General features: G+C 52.6%; 6 protein-coding genes across 6 annotated transcripts; 2 read left to right on the top strand and 4 right to left on the bottom strand.

The window, feature by feature from the left end:
• Nucleotides 1-4,045: 4,045 nt before the first annotated feature.
• On the bottom strand, nucleotides 4,046-5,041 carry J4E79_001556 (uncharacterized protein; the record flags this gene model as incomplete). The annotated part of the gene is made up of 1 exon (XM_049350465.1): nucleotides 4,046-5,041. One exon carries the CDS (start codon nucleotides 5,039-5,041, stop codon nucleotides 4,046-4,048), a length of 996 nt encoding a protein of 331 aa, XP_049215624.1.
• Nucleotides 5,042-5,620: 579 nt separating this feature from the next.
• On the bottom strand, nucleotides 5,621-6,820 carry J4E79_001555 (uncharacterized protein; the record flags this gene model as incomplete). Its single annotated transcript, XM_049350464.1, has 1 exon — nucleotides 5,621-6,820. One exon carries the CDS (start codon nucleotides 6,818-6,820, stop codon nucleotides 5,621-5,623), a length of 1,200 nt encoding a protein of 399 aa, XP_049215623.1.
• A 1,853-nt stretch (nucleotides 6,821-8,673) lies between these two features.
• On the top strand, nucleotides 8,674-9,886 carry J4E79_001554 (uncharacterized protein; the record flags this gene model as incomplete). Its single annotated transcript, XM_049350463.1, has 2 exons — nucleotides 8,674-8,937; nucleotides 8,981-9,886. 2 exons carry the CDS (start codon nucleotides 8,674-8,676, stop codon nucleotides 9,884-9,886), a joined length of 1,170 nt encoding a protein of 389 aa, XP_049215622.1.
• Nucleotides 9,887-10,565: 679 nt separating this feature from the next.
• Nucleotides 10,566-12,001, bottom strand: J4E79_001553 (uncharacterized protein; the record flags this gene model as incomplete). Its single annotated transcript, XM_049350462.1, has 2 exons — nucleotides 10,566-10,957; nucleotides 11,020-12,001. The coding sequence occupies 2 exons, from the start codon at nucleotides 11,999-12,001 to the stop codon at nucleotides 10,566-10,568; spliced, it is 1,374 nt and encodes a 457-aa protein (XP_049215621.1).
• A 1,046-nt stretch (nucleotides 12,002-13,047) lies between these two features.
• On the bottom strand, nucleotides 13,048-14,982 carry J4E79_001552 (uncharacterized protein; the record flags this gene model as incomplete). The annotated part of the gene is made up of 2 exons (XM_049350461.1): nucleotides 13,048-14,403; nucleotides 14,596-14,982. 2 exons carry the CDS (start codon nucleotides 14,980-14,982, stop codon nucleotides 13,048-13,050), a joined length of 1,743 nt encoding a protein of 580 aa, XP_049215620.1.
• Nucleotides 14,983-15,490: 508 nt separating this feature from the next.
• On the top strand, nucleotides 15,491-16,537 carry J4E79_001551 (uncharacterized protein; the record flags this gene model as incomplete). The annotated part of the gene is made up of 2 exons (XM_049350460.1): nucleotides 15,491-15,715; nucleotides 15,806-16,537. 2 exons carry the CDS (start codon nucleotides 15,491-15,493, stop codon nucleotides 16,535-16,537), a joined length of 957 nt encoding a protein of 318 aa, XP_049215619.1.
• Nucleotides 16,538-17,127: the final 590 nt, after the last annotated feature.

Genomic DNA, 17,127 nt, shown 5'->3' with positions numbered 1-17,127 from the left:
ATGACGACTCTTCAGCGTCCCAGACTGTGGGAAGTCTGCCGGAGCGGCATCATCGGATCTCGCACCATCGGCATCTACAACACGATATCGCAGCGGTCGACTGGCTCCCGAAGCGAGTTGTGAACGGCTGCCATTCTGCAACATTGGAACAGGCGACCCACGTGTATCCCGCGGAGCAAGGTCGCTTACACCTAGTTCTAGAACTAAAAAGAGTTGACAGGCTATCTTGAGGCCCAAGTGGCGAAGGTATCTACATGGCCAGTGCACACGAGCAGTTCTTCACGTGCAGCAAGGTGGACAGAAACGCGCGGGCACGTCAGATGTCAGATATGCCAGATCCGCGGGAGACTGTCATCAGCTAGGTTTGCTAGCCTTGAAACCATTGGTCCACGGGGGTCCGATCCGGCACAGAATCATCGCGATCTTTTGGTACACTTGGAAATGCGCTAAGCCTCACATCTTTTCTTTCAGCCTGGATATTGCGGAAGCACCATTCTCCACCACGTTCACTCCCACCCGCGCTGTTTCAACGGCTCACTCGGCGCGTGAAGCCATCAGCATTACTAAATAAGCTCACGGGTGCTAAAATACATGCGCTTGGGTAACTTCCACCAGTCTGCTCGTCGCGCAATCTCTACCACGACCAAACTTATTCCGCCTATACGGACGTGATTAGTCTTCGTGTAAATACGCCAAGAACGAAGACTAAGACAGTAAAATTTCGGAGTGACCGACGAAAGAGGGGACATGGCATGATATCCGTACAAAGAGACGCAGGGACTATTGCCTGAGGAAGGTTCGGCGTAGGAGGGAGGAAGAAAGGGCTGAAAGTTTCGCGCCCAAGACCCTAGGCGAAGCGAGCCTGTATCCTCTCCCATCGATGAATCGATGATGGCCTGATCACCAAGAAGGAAGACAAGGACGAGCTGAGACGTTTTTGTGCTGACAATCAAGGCGCGGAGATTTAGCCACAGGCTACGGGTTACTGTTGAGTCCAGCTCGGTACCGACGACAACGTTTCCTACTCGCCCAGCTCAGACGCCTTGTGTAGGAAAGAACGCGTCTGGACCGCTTTGCATCGAAACACCTCGTTGTGTGGCAGAGGGTGTGGCTGTTCCTTTTGGAAAAGGCGTGGCGGGTGAGGCTGAAATCTCGATGCAGTATCGCGGTGAAGTAAGAGTCAACAGCTCTCCACCGTCCACGCCACCCGGAGTCTGAGACAGCATGAACGCACGTGGAGACAGACCAGTCGAGACGCTCGCTCGCACTGACAGCTGTATCGAGCACATAACCCCCGTTTGGCCCTCTCTTCGTCTTTCCCGTTCCATCGAAAAAGCGCGCTAGATGGGCAAAAAGCAAGTTCCTAGCCACATCTCTCTCCGCTCGGTGCCTCTCAAACTCCTAGCTCTGCTCGCGAAAAGAAAAAGCAGCATGCTAGTCGCCCCGAGGGGGAAGTAGGGTCTTGAACCTTGTTTCCCTGTCGTCACATCTCGTTGTAAGGTACCGAGCAGGCGTAGTCTGGTCGGTTTCCCGCGGAAGCAGACACCCTGAACCTGGCTAACGTTTGTCGCTGATGGTGGTGAGGCCAATCCCAATTTAGACGCGTTGCTTCTGATGGAACTACGGTGGGTATGGGATGCTGATCGTTACGGGCGATCGGCGGTACTTTTCTCATCGTTCGTTGATTGCGACGATGCGCTATTCTTTTGGAACTGGGGGGTGCAGGTTTAACCCCTTGATTGGTGTTGAGGACGTGTAGGGGTGCGTGTGTATATATGGAGGGTACTTTTCCCTTGTAGATGATCGCCATCCAACCATCAGCTTTCATCACTCTCACCAGCTTATCTGATCAATCATCTTCTAAGATCTCAACCACACTTGGTTTATACATCAACACCAACATCATCAACTGCAATACACACCGGAGCCACAACATACATCACACTCTGAGGTCTCACAGCCTCAACGAACGACCAACCTCCACACACATCATCAACATGCCATCAAAATACTTGACAACTCTTCCTCCCTGCCCGGGCCCACCACCAAACCGACCTCTGCCCCCGCTACCCTCATAACGCACAACACACACTTGAGCGGCAAAGGGACTGAGTGCGGCATCGACACCATCTTTTTCGTCGAGTCGAGAGGCAGCAGGAGAGCAGAATACCCAACACATGTACGATAACGAACACCGATACGAATATGATACCGAAGCCGCGACTTCAACTTGGAAGGACTTGCGCGATGGGATGGGAGGCAGGAAGCAAGTGGGCTTGGGACTTGGATTGATGGGACTTGTTGGAGTCCAACAGCTCGTTGTACGAGATTTTATTCTATGGAGAGCAGTTTGAGGAGAAAGAACGGGGAAGGTAGTAGCTTAGACAGCGAAAGCAACCCGGTTTGATTCAATGATGAAGTTCTATTCACTACAACATGCAATCTGCGCACTCTCATCCGTGATAGTTGCGCAAGCTGTGTGATAATTGATCACCAACACGACCTCGCCTATCCGCCACTGTCATTCTGCATCCTCTGCCGTATACAGTTCACAGCGTCTCTTCGTGACAACTCCACAGGAAGTGCATATGAAGTCACGACCCAATACTGCCTTGCACCCTACTCGCGATCTCAACGTCAGATCCTCTGTCGTACAGAAAGCATACCGCTTTTTGTGACAACTTCGCATGCAATGCGTATCAAGTGACTTCCCATACAGCCTTGCTTCCCATCCCTACCCTGTCAGATCCCCAAGCGCACATGCCACATGCGCGATGATCTGCTCCAGTATGTCGTGCAGCCTTGCCCCACCCCTACCCCCAGCTTATCAGATCCTCTAGCTCACCGATCTCGAAGATCAGCATGGCGAACACCCTCCAACGGATCGGAACGTGTATCTTGGTATACTACGGCTATCCAGCTGGAGTAATATTAACCGGCGGAAGCATGTAGCCTACGAACGAAGGAAGCTGGGGGTGAAAGAAGAAAGGAAGAAAGCTTGGAAGTGATCACATGCGGAAGTTGACTATTCCCATTTCGTGTATCACGAACACCTGGGCATGCAGCCTAAAAGGGAAGGGCAGAAGGAATGTTGAAGTGATCACATGCGGATTATGAGTATTCCCATTTCGGATACTATGGCAATTCTCCTGGTTAGCTCTTAGTTTCAGTGTTCACACCGATGGGAGTGAGCGATCTAGGAACGAAGGAAGGGAAGAAGAAACATTTGAATGGTCACATGCGGATGCTGCTAGTCCTGTTTCATCTACTACTCCAACTACTACTCCAACTACCCCAGCCTCGTCTTGCTTCCCATGTCCACCGATTGGAGCATGGAGGGGAAAATAAATGCTCCAAATGATCACATGGGAACGTTACTATACCCGTTTCGATCACCATGCCGAAAGCGGCATGTTCATCGGCAGGACCAGGCAGTCTACTAACGGAGGACGAGAAACGTCACCTCCCCCACCGCTCCTACCCCGCCCAGCCAAAGAAGCAAACCCGAGGAATCGCATGCAGATGGTACTATTCCTATCTTAGCTTACTATGCTAACTGTCTTGACTTCGCCTTACTTTCATGTTCACCGGTCGAAACATGCAGTCTAAGCAGGGACAAGAACAAAGAGCGGTCAAAGCGGTCACATGGGGATCTTGAGATTCCCATGTCGATCATCTGCCATACTGAAGGAACGCTTCAGCGCGCTTGTGCAGATACTGATACTCACAGTGGAGCTAACACACCAAGTGCCCTGACCTCGACTTAATTTCCCATATTGATCGAGATTGATAGACGGTGCTGGAAGCATGCAACCTCTAAAGCAATGGAAGAAGAAACATTCGGATAGTAAGATGTGGATAATGCTATTCCCTTTCCATCTTGCTACATCAGATGCTTCAACTCCGTCTTACTTTCTCCTGTTCACTGATGGAAGCAGACATCCTGTGTACGAAGTAGAGAAGGACGTTCAGTTGTGACAGTGCACATGATGCTATTCCCGTCTTGTCCACAATACCATCTGCCATCTAACCTTGGCAGGAAACGCTACTTTCCACCTGGGAACACCAGCCCGTTATCATGTCTCACCTTCTCCATAACCGCCAACGTATCTCTACTATGCCTTTCCAACTTCGCCAACGCCTCCTGATCGCCCTCCTCGATACACCTCGCAAACTCCCTCGCCTCCTCTACAAGATTCAACTTCTCAGGCTCCTTCACACCCGGCACATCCTCCCTCGTCTTCTTCTTCGGGTCCCAAAAGGTGATCTTGTTGATATCCGTAATCGTAGGCACAATCAACGTGCCCTTCTCCCCGTAAATCTCACTCGGGGCGTCGGAGTTGTAGATTTTGCTGTGGCAGAGATGGACTGTGAAAGTGGGGTAACTGAGAATGAGACGGCCGCCGCCGTCAGCGCCTGTGGCGATCTTCACAGGGAAGTATTGCGATGAGGTGGGTGCACCGAACAGGTCAATGGCGGCTGCGACGCAGTAGACACCCAAGTCTACGAGCGCACCACCGCCCATTTCCAAGTTGAAGATGTTGGGAACTTCACCTTGAAGTACTTTCTCGTAGCGGCTGCTGTACTGCGCAAAGGTTATGGATGCGCCGTAGAGCGGACCTAGGTCTGAGATCTTGGATTTCAGCAGCTTGAAGTTTGCTTCTTGGATGTGGCGGAAGGCTTCGACTAGGACAACCTTCTTCGACTTTGCTAGTGCAAAGAGCTCGTCGAGTTCGGCGACGGTGCTGCAGGATGGCTTCTCGAGGATGACATTCTTTCCGGCATTGAGGAGCTGCTTGGCTTGCTCGTAGTGTAAGATATTGGGGCTGGCGATGTAGACGGTGTCGATCTTATCTTGGGCAAATGCATTTAGGTCGGTGAATGTGGTGATTTGCTTGTCGGAGTATTTGGATGCGAACTCTTTCGCGGTCTCTTCCTTGCGTGAGTAGACGGCGGAGAGGCTGTATTTGCCTGTTGCGTGCGCAGCTTCCACGAAGGAGTGGGTGATCCAATTGGTTCCGATGATTCCGATATTGATCATGTTGGCGGTGTTTGTTTGATGGATGACTTGGGTATGCGTTTAGAGAAGGAGCTGACCTGGTATAAATACTTCGTTCGCGTCGAGGGGCAGTCGCGTTCAACCCCACTAGGAAGCTTCAGCTCCAGCTGCTAGTGTGATGTCATTGGCCGACTGCTCCGACTGCCCAAAGCAGCAGTAGTTGGCAAAACTAGACACTAGGGGCAAAGGTCAACGGATGAGTAAACAGTAGGCTTGATCAAATCGGTATTGTATTGCAGGTTACTAAATGCAGTCATACTATAGGATAGCCTCGGTGCTGCTGTGCAAAACTATAGTTCCTGAAGAGGGTATCATGCTGCGACCATGTGTCGTGTCGTTGAAATGTATCATACCATATGCATGAAAGAGAGGTGCATCTTCGTTCCATCCCGGACATTGGTCCAAGCCGTGTTGGATGACGATCATAATGTGAGAAGGAAAAAGTGCAGGACCAACCGTACGCCGAAATCAAACCCCAAAACTCCGTACGCTCAAGGTCGCATACTTGAAAATGCAATGACGCTGAAAGTACTAGAAGGGAAGTACTCATGTGTCGTTTATTCAGTCCTCCCATATAGTGTCCAGGTCCAGGTCGACACGTCGTTCAGCTCCGCAGACACTCCATCTCTTCCGTGAGTCGCGCTTGCCGAAGCCGAGACTGCGCCCACGGCTTTCGGGCACGTCTAGGCTGGACCTCCTGGCATCTCCGCCATCCTCACGGTCCGCCGCAGCCTTGAGCCGCCGTAGGCGATCAGCCTCTATGGCTTCTTCTTCTGCGTCTGGGCTGTCTTCGATGGTCTCGAGAGACGAGATGGAAGGGCTGCGGGAGCGCATCGAGGTCGGGGTGGATGGCACGGACGAAGAGGCATGGGACATGGGGTAGTTCTCGTTGAACCTGGAAGGTGCGAGGAGCGGTGAGGAGGCAGTGGAGGTGGGCGTGCTGACAGAGGGGGTGCTCGTGGGTGGTGCGCCAAAGGGTACAGTGACCTGGTAGAGCGGTGAAGCTGGTCGGCGTCGCCGGGAGAGCGAGCCTGTGCTGCTGTGGAGGCTCGACACGGTGGTGCCAACGCGCGGCGTGAGTTCCAGTTCGGCGTCTTCTGATATGTCGCACACGCTCGGTACGCCCTCAAAAGAGCCGATGGAGGCTGGACGAATACCCGAGCCGTACCGCTCCATGGTTCCTACTGAGTGCGGGCGTGGCTCCAGTGCCCGTGGGCTGCGGGTCCGCTTGGGGGAGCGCAAAGGAGAAGCCGGGCGGGCGAGCGGCATCGGGGCAGGCGAGAGCATCAGATTGCCAGAGGGTTGCATGACTGTAGGCAGCGAATGGGCCCGTGTCATAGGCGGCGCATTCGGCAACGCAGACCCGCTCTGGGAGCGGAGGTGAGAGCGCGAGTAGGGCGAGCGGTTCCGTGGCCGGGTGGTGAGTGCTGCCAGAGACGTGAGCGTGTCAGGCTGGGGATCTGTCTGGGAGCGTGGTGTAGAGGGCCGACGCGAGGTCATGCTGTCGTCGGACGCGTTGCTGAGCTGGCGGGCGAGCGTGTTGCTTTCTCCCATGGCGGCGGCAGAGGGCGGGCTTGAGCGTGAGCAGGATGCGTCTTCTGCAGCGGGCTTTGTAGGAGCCGGTGCCTTCTTCGGGCTCTTGAGAGGTATCGGGCCTGTATGGGCGCTCGCGGTGGGCATGGACTTCAGGCGTTGGACAAGATCGTCGTGCTGCAGATCCTCATTCACACTCAGCGGCGGCGAGAGATTTGAGGCAGTCATGGCGGCGGGCAGCGAGTATACATAGTCTGCGCTCACGCCTAGAGTATGTGGACTGGAGAGGCCGAGGTGGAACTAGGGAGCGCAGGGGAATAGCGTGGTGCCCGTGTTGCTCTGGGCGGTGGACGCACGCTGGACCTTGCAGCGTTTCAGCCGCCGGAAACTGACTTTGGGCGCGCGCTGACTGGCTGGCGACGGCCAAGGTGTGCAGCGACAAATAAGAGCGACAGATAGTGTGCGAGGACGACTCTGTTGGAGCCCGGAGAGTCAGAGCAGTGCACGAGGACCGTCACGATGCTGCTGCCCTGCGACGACTGAGGAGGGAGGGGCCGCGACGTTGGTAGTACTTGGTACCTGCCGCCGAGATTGCCGCTATCGATCTGGGGCAGTCGCGACCGCCTCCATAGGCAAGGGCTCCAAACAATGCCACCACCCTGCCATGCAAACAATACAATGTCCTCTGTTTGCTACACAGCCGCCCCATTGACACTCCCTACACATTAAACTGTCATCACCACGCCCGGCACCGTCGCTCGCCACACCTCTCTCCAGCCGCCATGTTCCCTGATCAGCGCCGGACAGGACTCTAACGGACCCTGAAATTGCCTGCAGCTGACTAGCGCAACGTCTCCACCGCCCAAGACGACAGGCACAATCCAATCACGGCCGGTTCTCGTAAATTAAGACGCTACCCGGGGCCGAATTGGGACCTCGCTGCTAAATGGGGATGCCTCAGGCTTTAATCCACGACGGCGTGGTTATTTATGCCTCTTCCCCACATAATTTCTCGCCCACGCCCGTGTATTGCCTGCATTAACTTCACCACCATTGTCTATGCTGCGCAGGGGATTTTGATTATCGATAATGAATGCGCGATCTTAACGCTATCGATAAGTTGCCTTTCTGTACGTACTCAACCTTTTCGTCCATACGGCAAAACTTCTCTGTAACGACAGTGGACTCCCGAAGGGAACAAAGCCATAAGCACGCACTGACTCGCTACCTGGGTTCTGATGAGACAAACTGCTGCTCTTAGCCAAGGCTCTCTCCTATCCGAATTTACAGTTTGACAACCAGGAGATGAGGTGTCTAACAGAATGAGCAGGCGATGGCTGCCACAGGCGGAAGCCCAACAATTCCCACCATGTAGTCCACAATGATCCCGCTAGCCGACCCACAAAATGCACCACACTTCGAGTCACATTGCGTACTCCACGAAAGCATACTTTGAATCGCAGCGAGCTCGGGGTGTCCTTCCGGTTCGACCGTCAGCAATATCTTGCTCGTCTGGAGACAAGTGTAGACAAGATACTTCAACTCGTAGTCTTGTAAAACGCAACCTTCATCCATTTGACCTCAGTTGCCTCCATGATAGGGTCCCGTCTTGGTTGTCTTGTATTGCTCCACGGCCTTGGTTAACGCACCCGTGACGACAGATGAGAAAGGCTGCACGTTGTCTGTATTGCCGAATGTGCATGCAAAAGAGATGCTGCAGCCATTTCCGATCGTATGAGCCTCGGGCTTGTACAGGTTGATGGCGATGTTGAATCCTTCGTCAGTAGGCAGCTGGAATTTGAAGAAGTTGTTGCGGGCCGTGCTGTGGTTGTACGGAGATGCGCTCAGATCGCCGAGGGAGCAATTTGTGACGATGGCTCGTAGGACGGCCCAAACGATGAGGAGTCACCCGTGACTTCCTCAATTTAACGACACAAACGATGCCAAACTGTCGCTTCAAGGGAGGAAATCAGGAGGCGAACGTGGAGTCGACTCGCTCACCGTTGCGAACACGATACTATAAAGCCTATCACGATCATCCTCATCGCGAAAGGTTAACGTACCCCTAAAGAAGTCCGACAATGAACGAAGTCATGCTTTCGCGTCCTGTTGACAGAAGTTACAAGGTGGAATTCAGTGGCATAACTATCGCCCGACGTGCTAATGCAGTTCAGCACGCAATCGCCATCCTTCACAGCCGACGACGCCCAGCGAGACCGACTGTCAGTGCTGCAAATGAACCACCAAATACTGGCCGTGTCACTGGTGGGAAAGGAAAATCTGAGCTGAAGGGTACACCGAGTATAGTCGGAATGAAGCAATGGCTACAGCAGATCGGTCACTCGGTAGGCCTCATGAGCCGTCTCTGAAGCTGTACTGACAAAATAGACTGCCGAAATTGACAAACTTAACATCATTCACGTCGCCGGCACCAAGGGCAAAGGCAGCACATGCGCATTCATCGAGTCCTTTCTCCGGGCTTACGGAGAAAGAACCGGATGGCCAGTCAAGACAGGTCTATACACTTCACCACATCTCATTTACCCTGAGGAGAGGATTCGTATCAACTTCAAACCCATCAAGAGAGACCTCTTCGCAATGTACTTCTTTGAAGTGTGGGGTATTCTGTCTAAAGACCCCGAGAGATTACCTCGCTATCTCCAGCTCCTCGCTTTAGTATCGTTCCACGCGTTCATCGAAGAAGGCGTAAAGGCAGCAGTATTCGAGACTCACCATGGAGGGGAGTATGATGCTACTAACGTGATAGAGCATCCTGTCGCAACCGTGATAACCGTCCTTGGTATGGACCACGTCCAGCAATTAGGACCCACTATCAAAGACATCGCCTGGCATAAATCAGGAATCTTCAAGCGCGGGGCCTATGCTTTCTCGTCCCCCCAGGAACCCTACGCTGCTGATATTCTCCGGAATCGCGCATCGGAGAAAGGCATCAACATCCAGTTTATCGGAAATGATCCGGAGCTTCCAGTACATGTGCCGCAGCTGAAGCCAGATGTTCAGCGTACAAATTGTTCGATTGCGCTTGCTGCTGTACGCTGTGTTCTCGGATATAGAGCTCCCAAAGACCTTCCGTTATTATCAGATGTGGATGTTTCGCAGGCTATAAGCCAATTCTCATGGCCTGGGCGCTTTCAAATCATTGTCGATGGGGTATTAAGCTGGTATCTGGACGGTGCGCACAACGAGATGAGCGTTAGCAAAGCAGCGGAATGGTTCATCGAGAACTCCCAGGGAGAGAAGTGCGTGACCAGCCGGGCCACATATCCCCGCTAATCACTGACGCTATTAGTGCATCTCCCGTACGCATCTTGGTCTTCAGCCAAATATCGAAACAAAGAGATGCGAAACTAGTCCTCGAACGACTGGCCGCTGCCCTCAGCCCTATTCACATCGATCATGTCATCTTCACTCTTTACGATCCACAGCAGGACTTGGACTCTCCAGCAGGTAAATTCCTCTTTGTGCTTATAAAGCTCGCCCGCTAACTGCGACACAGCTGTGGTTGATGAGTCGGAAGATGCTTTGCAACAGGCGTTTGGCGAGATCTGGAAAAGCATCCATTCAGATTCCCATATTCACTACGTACCAAATGTGCATACAGCCTTGGATACTGCTAGAAAGATGGGAGCGGAAGCCGGTAGTACGCAGACTCTCATCACCGGAAGTCAACATTTGGTCGGTGGCGCACTCCATACTTTGAACAGCTGCGTACCAACAAGAGACCCTTAATCCTTTCAATACTCTCCACAATTAGCCTAACAGCTCACTGACATGAGTTCATTGTAATTGGGTGTTTCTGGCGAATCTCTTTCTTCACATTGGTGAAAGCTCTGCAGCTGCTAAGCTGCGAGAAACTAGCGAGTAGTTATACAAACGAGTCTTACCGCTAGCTACAGAGAATACCATAGCTATATACACCTACTGTCATCCTCATACAGCTCATAGCCTACCACTAGAAGTGGTTAGGACCAAGCGGAACACCCAAAGCGTTCAGAAGAACCATGACAAGCGAAATACCAAGCTTTCCAGGCGAGCCAGCATCCAGAAGATCCAAGAACTCGTTGCGGATGCTGCAGCCCGAGATGGGAACACCGTTGAACCTGTCGGTGAGGTAGTTGAGAACATCGCCGGTGCTGGTCGCCGCCTGGGTGAAGTGCTCGCCGAAAGAGTCTCGGACGTATGTGATGGAAACGCCCGCCTTGCAGAACTGGTCCACGAGCGCATCAGTGTCGGCGATGGGCGAGATCTCATCCTTCACGGCCTTGTATACGAAGATCGGCATGGATGGAGTGCCGTGAAGACCCATGGTCGCTCCGGTCCTGATGGTGTTTTCCGCGATAGGGTCTGTGAAGATTTGTAAGTCAGTGTCATCGTCAGGATTAATGTTTCTCACGGGGGGTACATACCATTGAAGATCGCCTGTCCTTGCTTGAAGTACGTGAAGATATCCTGTCCCGCGTACGTCTTCACGTCGGCGTAGAAGCACTGGCGACCAGCTTGGTTGAAAGCATCAGCCTTCTCTGGCTTGAGGCTGTCTTGGACATACTTTCCGAAATCAGGATACGCGTTTCCCAAGCCCAAGAAGCCGGCAGCACTGAGACCAGCGAAGAGTCCCTTGTTGATGGTGTTGAACACATTTTCGACATTGGGAGTTACACCGCCGATGGCCATGCCAACAAAGGGGATCTCTGGGGCGTAGTTGGCTTGGAGTTCGGCAGCCCATTCGGAAGCCAAAGCGCCTCCACTATATCCCCACATCTGGACCTTTGCAGAAGAGTCGACGCCGGTGGTGGCGCCGGAAGCGAGCGCCGCACGAATACCATCAAGAGTAGCGTAGCCTGCTTGGAATCCAGCGACGAAAGTGGACTCGGGTCCCTCCCAATCCGGCGAGTTGACGATCCAGCCCTGGTTGAGCGAGGCAGCAATGAGGGCGGCTTCAATACCTCCTGTTCCGGCATATGTGGTATTGGACTTTGTTTGGAGCGTGTAAGATGGTGCGCAGTTGATCTCACCACCGCTGTCTTCAGCGACCTGGTAAGAGAGCAGCTTCTTTGAATCCGCGTTCTTTGGCACCATCACCGTAGTGACTGTGGCCACCGGGTTTCCGAGCGAGTCAGTGGTCCTGTAGAGCAGTTGCCAGGCACCCTTCAGGTTGAGAGGAATGGTTTGAAACAGCGAGAGGGCGCTGGGTACTGGTCGGCTTCTCAAGATAGCACCAGGTTTTGCAGACTCGAAGCCAGCAGGCGGTGTATAGAATGGATCATCAGAGGGAGGGATGGGAGCGCTACCTCCAGCTCCAAGGAGTGAACCAAGTAGACCAGGTCTGGGAGCGGCAGCAGTGAGTCCGACGAGCGCAAAAAGCGCGGCCTTGATGGCAGAAGTCCTCATGTTGGAGTGAATGGGATGCGATGCGTGAGAGAATGTGATGATAGCGATGTCTTAATGTGCGCAAGAGCATTCCCCTTATATGTCCATCTCTCCCCTTCCTGTTCAAACACCTAAACAACAACCTCTGGCCTTAGGTGTCAAATTCCGTTCATGTCGTCACATGAGCATCTCGAAAGCTACAAGAGCATGGTCGACTAACGACTGGCCGATTGGTTGCCTTCTATTTACGAGCCCGACTAAAGGCATGCCGATTGGTCGTGACGGCCAAGTTCTACCATCGGACAGGTACGGCCATTCATACGCAAGCTCGGAGCCTCGGTGTCGAATTTAGCGCCCGCTGCGTCGGGACCTGTAGACGAATGCGAAAGCTTATTTTGATTGTCAGGAACCACGAAAGCTCCACTCTCGACTGCGTTCCTCTCTGAAATGAAGGCCATGAGTGGGTCTGGCCTGTTCGAGCCTTGGAAACATCCATGAATTCCGGCGAGAACGTCGGAAATACCAAGATACTAGCCAGAGCTTATGTCCGCCACCAATCGGTTGACAGCATGGGCAACGACATGTGAAATCGTGACTACGAAAGTCGAATTAGGTGACATGGAATCTGGGGAAGATCCCCACGGGGAACACGCTACCCCTGGGAAAAGATGGAGACGGTGGTGTTGAGCGGGGTAGGTGGTACCGAGATGTTTGACCAGCACGTCTTTCCAAGAACTAATGTGTTCAAAATCATACCATGCCCATATTACTCCGCAGCTCTTTGCGTCATTTGAGCGATCTAGCCCGACCTGAACGCCTATTCAAGAGCCACTCCGGAGAAATGCGAGAGAAACCATGTCGTGCCAATACTTCTCCGCAGTCTTGTGCATCAATTCAGCCATCTAGCCTGACCAGAACCACCCGACCTTCTTTTTCTCCTTTTGTCCGCTCTCGTTGTTTCTCCAGAGTGAGAAGTACGAACGTCACGTGGCATGGTTCAATGATCAGTCTCCTGCCCGCGCTGGGTTTGCATATTCTGAGAACCCCTAAAGGCTAGGTAGATCTCATCAATCGCCACGCAGAAAATGCTGAAGTGTCTTCTCCAGGGGCGCCACCACCCCTTCAAAGACTGCCTGTTGGAAAGCCTCATCGTCAAGACTGGATTCTTTTCGATTGAAATCGCATCGAATACATCGCCTGACCGCTTCCACGTAATGTGTGGGAGCATTGAACTCGATATCTTCATCAAGTAGTCTTTCAGCCGTGCACCACGTGACACCTGGCGTACCTGCGCAATCTTGGTCTTGGGGAATTTGCAGCTCTTCGATTGGGTTGCCATAGATAAGCTCGATGAGCACTAGACCGAGCGTGTAAAGTGTCTGGTTTCGTATGACTTTTGCGACTGCTCTTTGGGTGTCATGTGGCTGGATCGTGCATGCCGATGACAAATTGCGATAAACGAACGGATGATCGTAGAGTGCAGACAATGGTACACCTGGACGATGAATAAAATATACGTCGTTGTCACTCCAGTGCTCATCCAGCCACGGTGTCCTGTAGAGTTGGAGTACACTCGACGCCAAGTCTACTGCAATTCGAAGCTTATCCTGGAGTCTCAGTGGCCGCCCGATATTTGTGTGCTTGGTAAGCACTTGCCGCAATGAGTACGCTACCCATTTTTGCTGATCAGAGCCGCTCGACGCCTCCAGTGGATAGATTCCGTGTTTTCGCTTGTCATCGTCGATCAAGTAGCCAATACATAGGTCGTGTTTTGCATTGCCAAGCGCTCCGACTGCTTTACACAAGTCTTCTATATGCGTTGGTGTGGAACTCATACCAGATGTACTTGAGTTTTCGACAAGCGTGATGGTGCTGCTGCTGCTCGATCGAGACTCAGTCTGCATGAATCTGACCGTTTTCGGGAGCTTGGGCGAAGTGAGAGCTCTATGCATGCATGGCGGGGGTGGCTTTTTGTCGGGCTGGTCGGCGATGTACCGGATGTCCGCTTCAGTCCATTTCCAATAGTTGCATGATATCGGTTGCGGTGACGCCGTCACAGTTTCGTTTGTGAATACCACACGAAATGGCGTATGATCCAGCGCATCATATCCTTGCTGCAGTTTCTGATTTCGACTTTCCAATCGCAATTTGACTGCATGACCGCTGCAACCGCATCGCAGACCCGACTTTAGAGTTTCGTACAAGGAGCGTGCATACTCTTGTAAGACACGAAAGTTGGGACACTGGTTTGATTTGGATTTTGTGCGCGACGGTTCCAGTTCGAGAGACTGCTTGGTGAGGCTGGACAGATACTGGTTGTGCGTTGTCAGATCGTTGAGTTGTTCTGTGTATTCCGATTTGCTGAGCCCAAACTTCAGTCTGTTGAACTCTTTCTTGAACAGCTTGAGGTCTGAGAAAGGAGGCTAATCCAAGTCAGTTCGTGTTCTTCGTGAATAGCACATTGCTGAGGCGGACTGACGACTGGGCCAGTAAACAAACGGCGAAGAAGTGGATCAAGTCGGTTCGGACGCATTTGCTTTGTAGTCTGTGCGTCGACAAGAACGCAATGCCATAGTCGCCGCACTAGGTATGAGAAAAGAGGAATAATGACTTACCTTGCCGTCAGGTGCCAGCGCTAGTTTGTCCATAATCTTTTGTAGCGCTCCTGCCATTCCCTGCACATTGGCCAAGTACACCTCATACGCGCCGCGTAACCTATCTTTCAAACACTGTTCGATGGACTCGTCTTGCCACTCTTCACCGCCTACATTCGCCAACATTCCTGCCATTCTATCAATCCTGACGATTCCTGTAAGGAGATGCTCAAGGGTGTTGACAAATGTGGCCTTCTCCGAGTTGATTCGAAGTAACAGGAATCTCACTTCGGATTTGAAGTGCCAGAATCGTTTGGCTGTGTTGACACCCTGCGCATAGTGCTCCAAGGCTGAGATGATAAGCGGCAACGCTCCAAGCACAATGCCAGCGACCTCGAGGCCCGACATTGTGGTGAGCAAGCAACTCGCGCGATAAGTCCAACAGAAGCGAAAGGATTTGTGAAGCTGCTCAACTGTTTCTTGCTGATCCAGATCGATGTTGTCATTTACAGTGGAGGTCAGCTGTGCCGGTCCAAGTCTGCGCTGCACATGGGTGCCCGCAAACGTGGCCCCCACTTCCACGTTCGTCGTGCAGCAACATTATCCGGAAGCTCTCAGGCTGGACGCTTCTCAACGGAAACTATCGACTCTCTCATGATTTTCCTCTTCGCGTTATATCAAATCTATTCAGGACCGCTCTGATGCCTGACTTTTGATCTTTCGAGTACCGCGAAACATCCGCGGAACGTCACCCACAGGGACCACACCCCACAGAGACCTTCGACGATCACAGTTGGCTGGTAGCAACTCCACACACTTCCGAACGATCATCCGGTTGTATGTCCTGGAATAGCCCTCGACTTATCCTTGACAATCGAGCATACGTGGAGTATCGCATCAGGTCGAAGCATCGAACATGGCGACCCAAGCAGCTGAAGTGCTCGTCGCAGCGGCATCTTCCCGTGAGGAAGTCACGAAACCCGACGATCTTTCTTTGGTAGCACTCAATGTCCACTACTGCCTAAGGGACTTCCAAGCAGTGTGCAACAAGCTTTCAAGCGCCCAATCAAGCATAAAGGCCAAGCTCCCGCTAGCTACCCTGAAAGATATCTTTGGTGGATTCAGGCTATGGTCGTCGAATGTAGGTGCGCATCGTACGGGAAGAGGCTCTCTCGGCTACAAGCTTCGTGAAGCATCTCACATACGTGACCAAGTTATTCAGCTTGTCCAGGGTATGAAGGCTGTCCTGAACGAGGTGTTGGAGATAGTGACGGGCCAGCGACCATCCTGGGAAGATATGTCTGATTCGGAGTCAGATACGGAGGAAGATAGTGCCAATGGCCTTCAAAAGCCGAATACAACGGAGCTTGCCCAACTTGCAGCTGAACTGAAAGAGACGAATGCCTGCCTCATGCGGCTGTCAGTCGCCATTCGAAATCCAGCTCCGCATGATCAATTCAAAGAATCCGCGCACATAGATACGGCTTATTACGAACCGTTCGACATCGCTCATGTCCGTGGAAAATTTCCCAAGGCGCCAGAGTATCTCACGGCCCGGCTAGGCAAAGCCATCTCGCGTCGCCGACAATACCTACGTTACCGCGATGATCACTCGAAGAAGTACAAGCAAGGCCTAACAAGAAGAGGCACGCTTCCAGACATGGGAGCGCATCGTGAAGTGGAGAGTACAGTAGCATCTTCCTTGCCACCAGCTGTGAAGGCTAGCGTCAATATTGCCGATCTTGAAGAGGAAGACGAATACGATGAAACGCAGTCTGTCACTTCTTATGCATCCTCCGGTCATGATCCGGAGAAGTTACGTCCACCGCCCTTGCCGATGGAAGGCCGTGGCGGCGAGCCTTTCGTATGCAAACTATGCTTCCGCTACACTGCAGTTCGACATGTCAAAGCCTGGCAGAAGCATGTCTACCGAGACCTGCAACCATATGTGAGTTGCTCATGACGTTCCAGTGTGACCGACTAACAACCCGCAGTTATGCACCGTGGAAGATTGTGAAATGCCCGACCGGACATACGAATCAAGACACGAGTGGTTCCGTCATGAAACTCAGATGCATCGAAAATGGTGGCAGTGCGTCGATGGTTGCGATAAGCCGTTCCATTCTTCTTCTAGTCTCCGGGAACACATCGCGCATGAGCATCCGTCGCTTGCAACTGGAGATCGTGTTGGACAACTCGTTCGTAGCTGTGAGAGGCACCGTAGTATGACTGCCAAGGCAACCTGTGTGCTGTGTCTGGCTGAAGTCTCTTCGTTGACGATGTTGCGGCGTCACGTGGGCAAACACCTGGAAGAACTGTCGCTGTTTGCGGTGCCTGCACACGTCAGCGAAGACCAAGAGGATAACGAAGATCCGGAGAATAGTGATGAAGGAGGAGAGGCAGGTGGCAGTCAAGGGTCGCTCACAGACTCATCAACGAGCTCACCGGCGCTGAGTATCATTGAGTGTGGGGTTGATGGTTGTGAGGCGACGTATAAAGGCTTGGGAAAAGCGCAATTTTTGGGCTTGCATCGTGCGCGCGAACACTACGGTC

The sequence above is a fragment of the Alternaria viburni genome (assembly GCF_023758015.1).
Source record: "Alternaria viburni strain BMP 2772 chromosome Unknown scaffold_2, whole genome shotgun sequence".
Taxonomy (NCBI): Eukaryota; Fungi; Ascomycota; class Dothideomycetes; order Pleosporales; family Pleosporaceae; genus Alternaria; species Alternaria viburni.
This window is presented reverse-complemented; position numbering and strand designations above follow the sequence as displayed.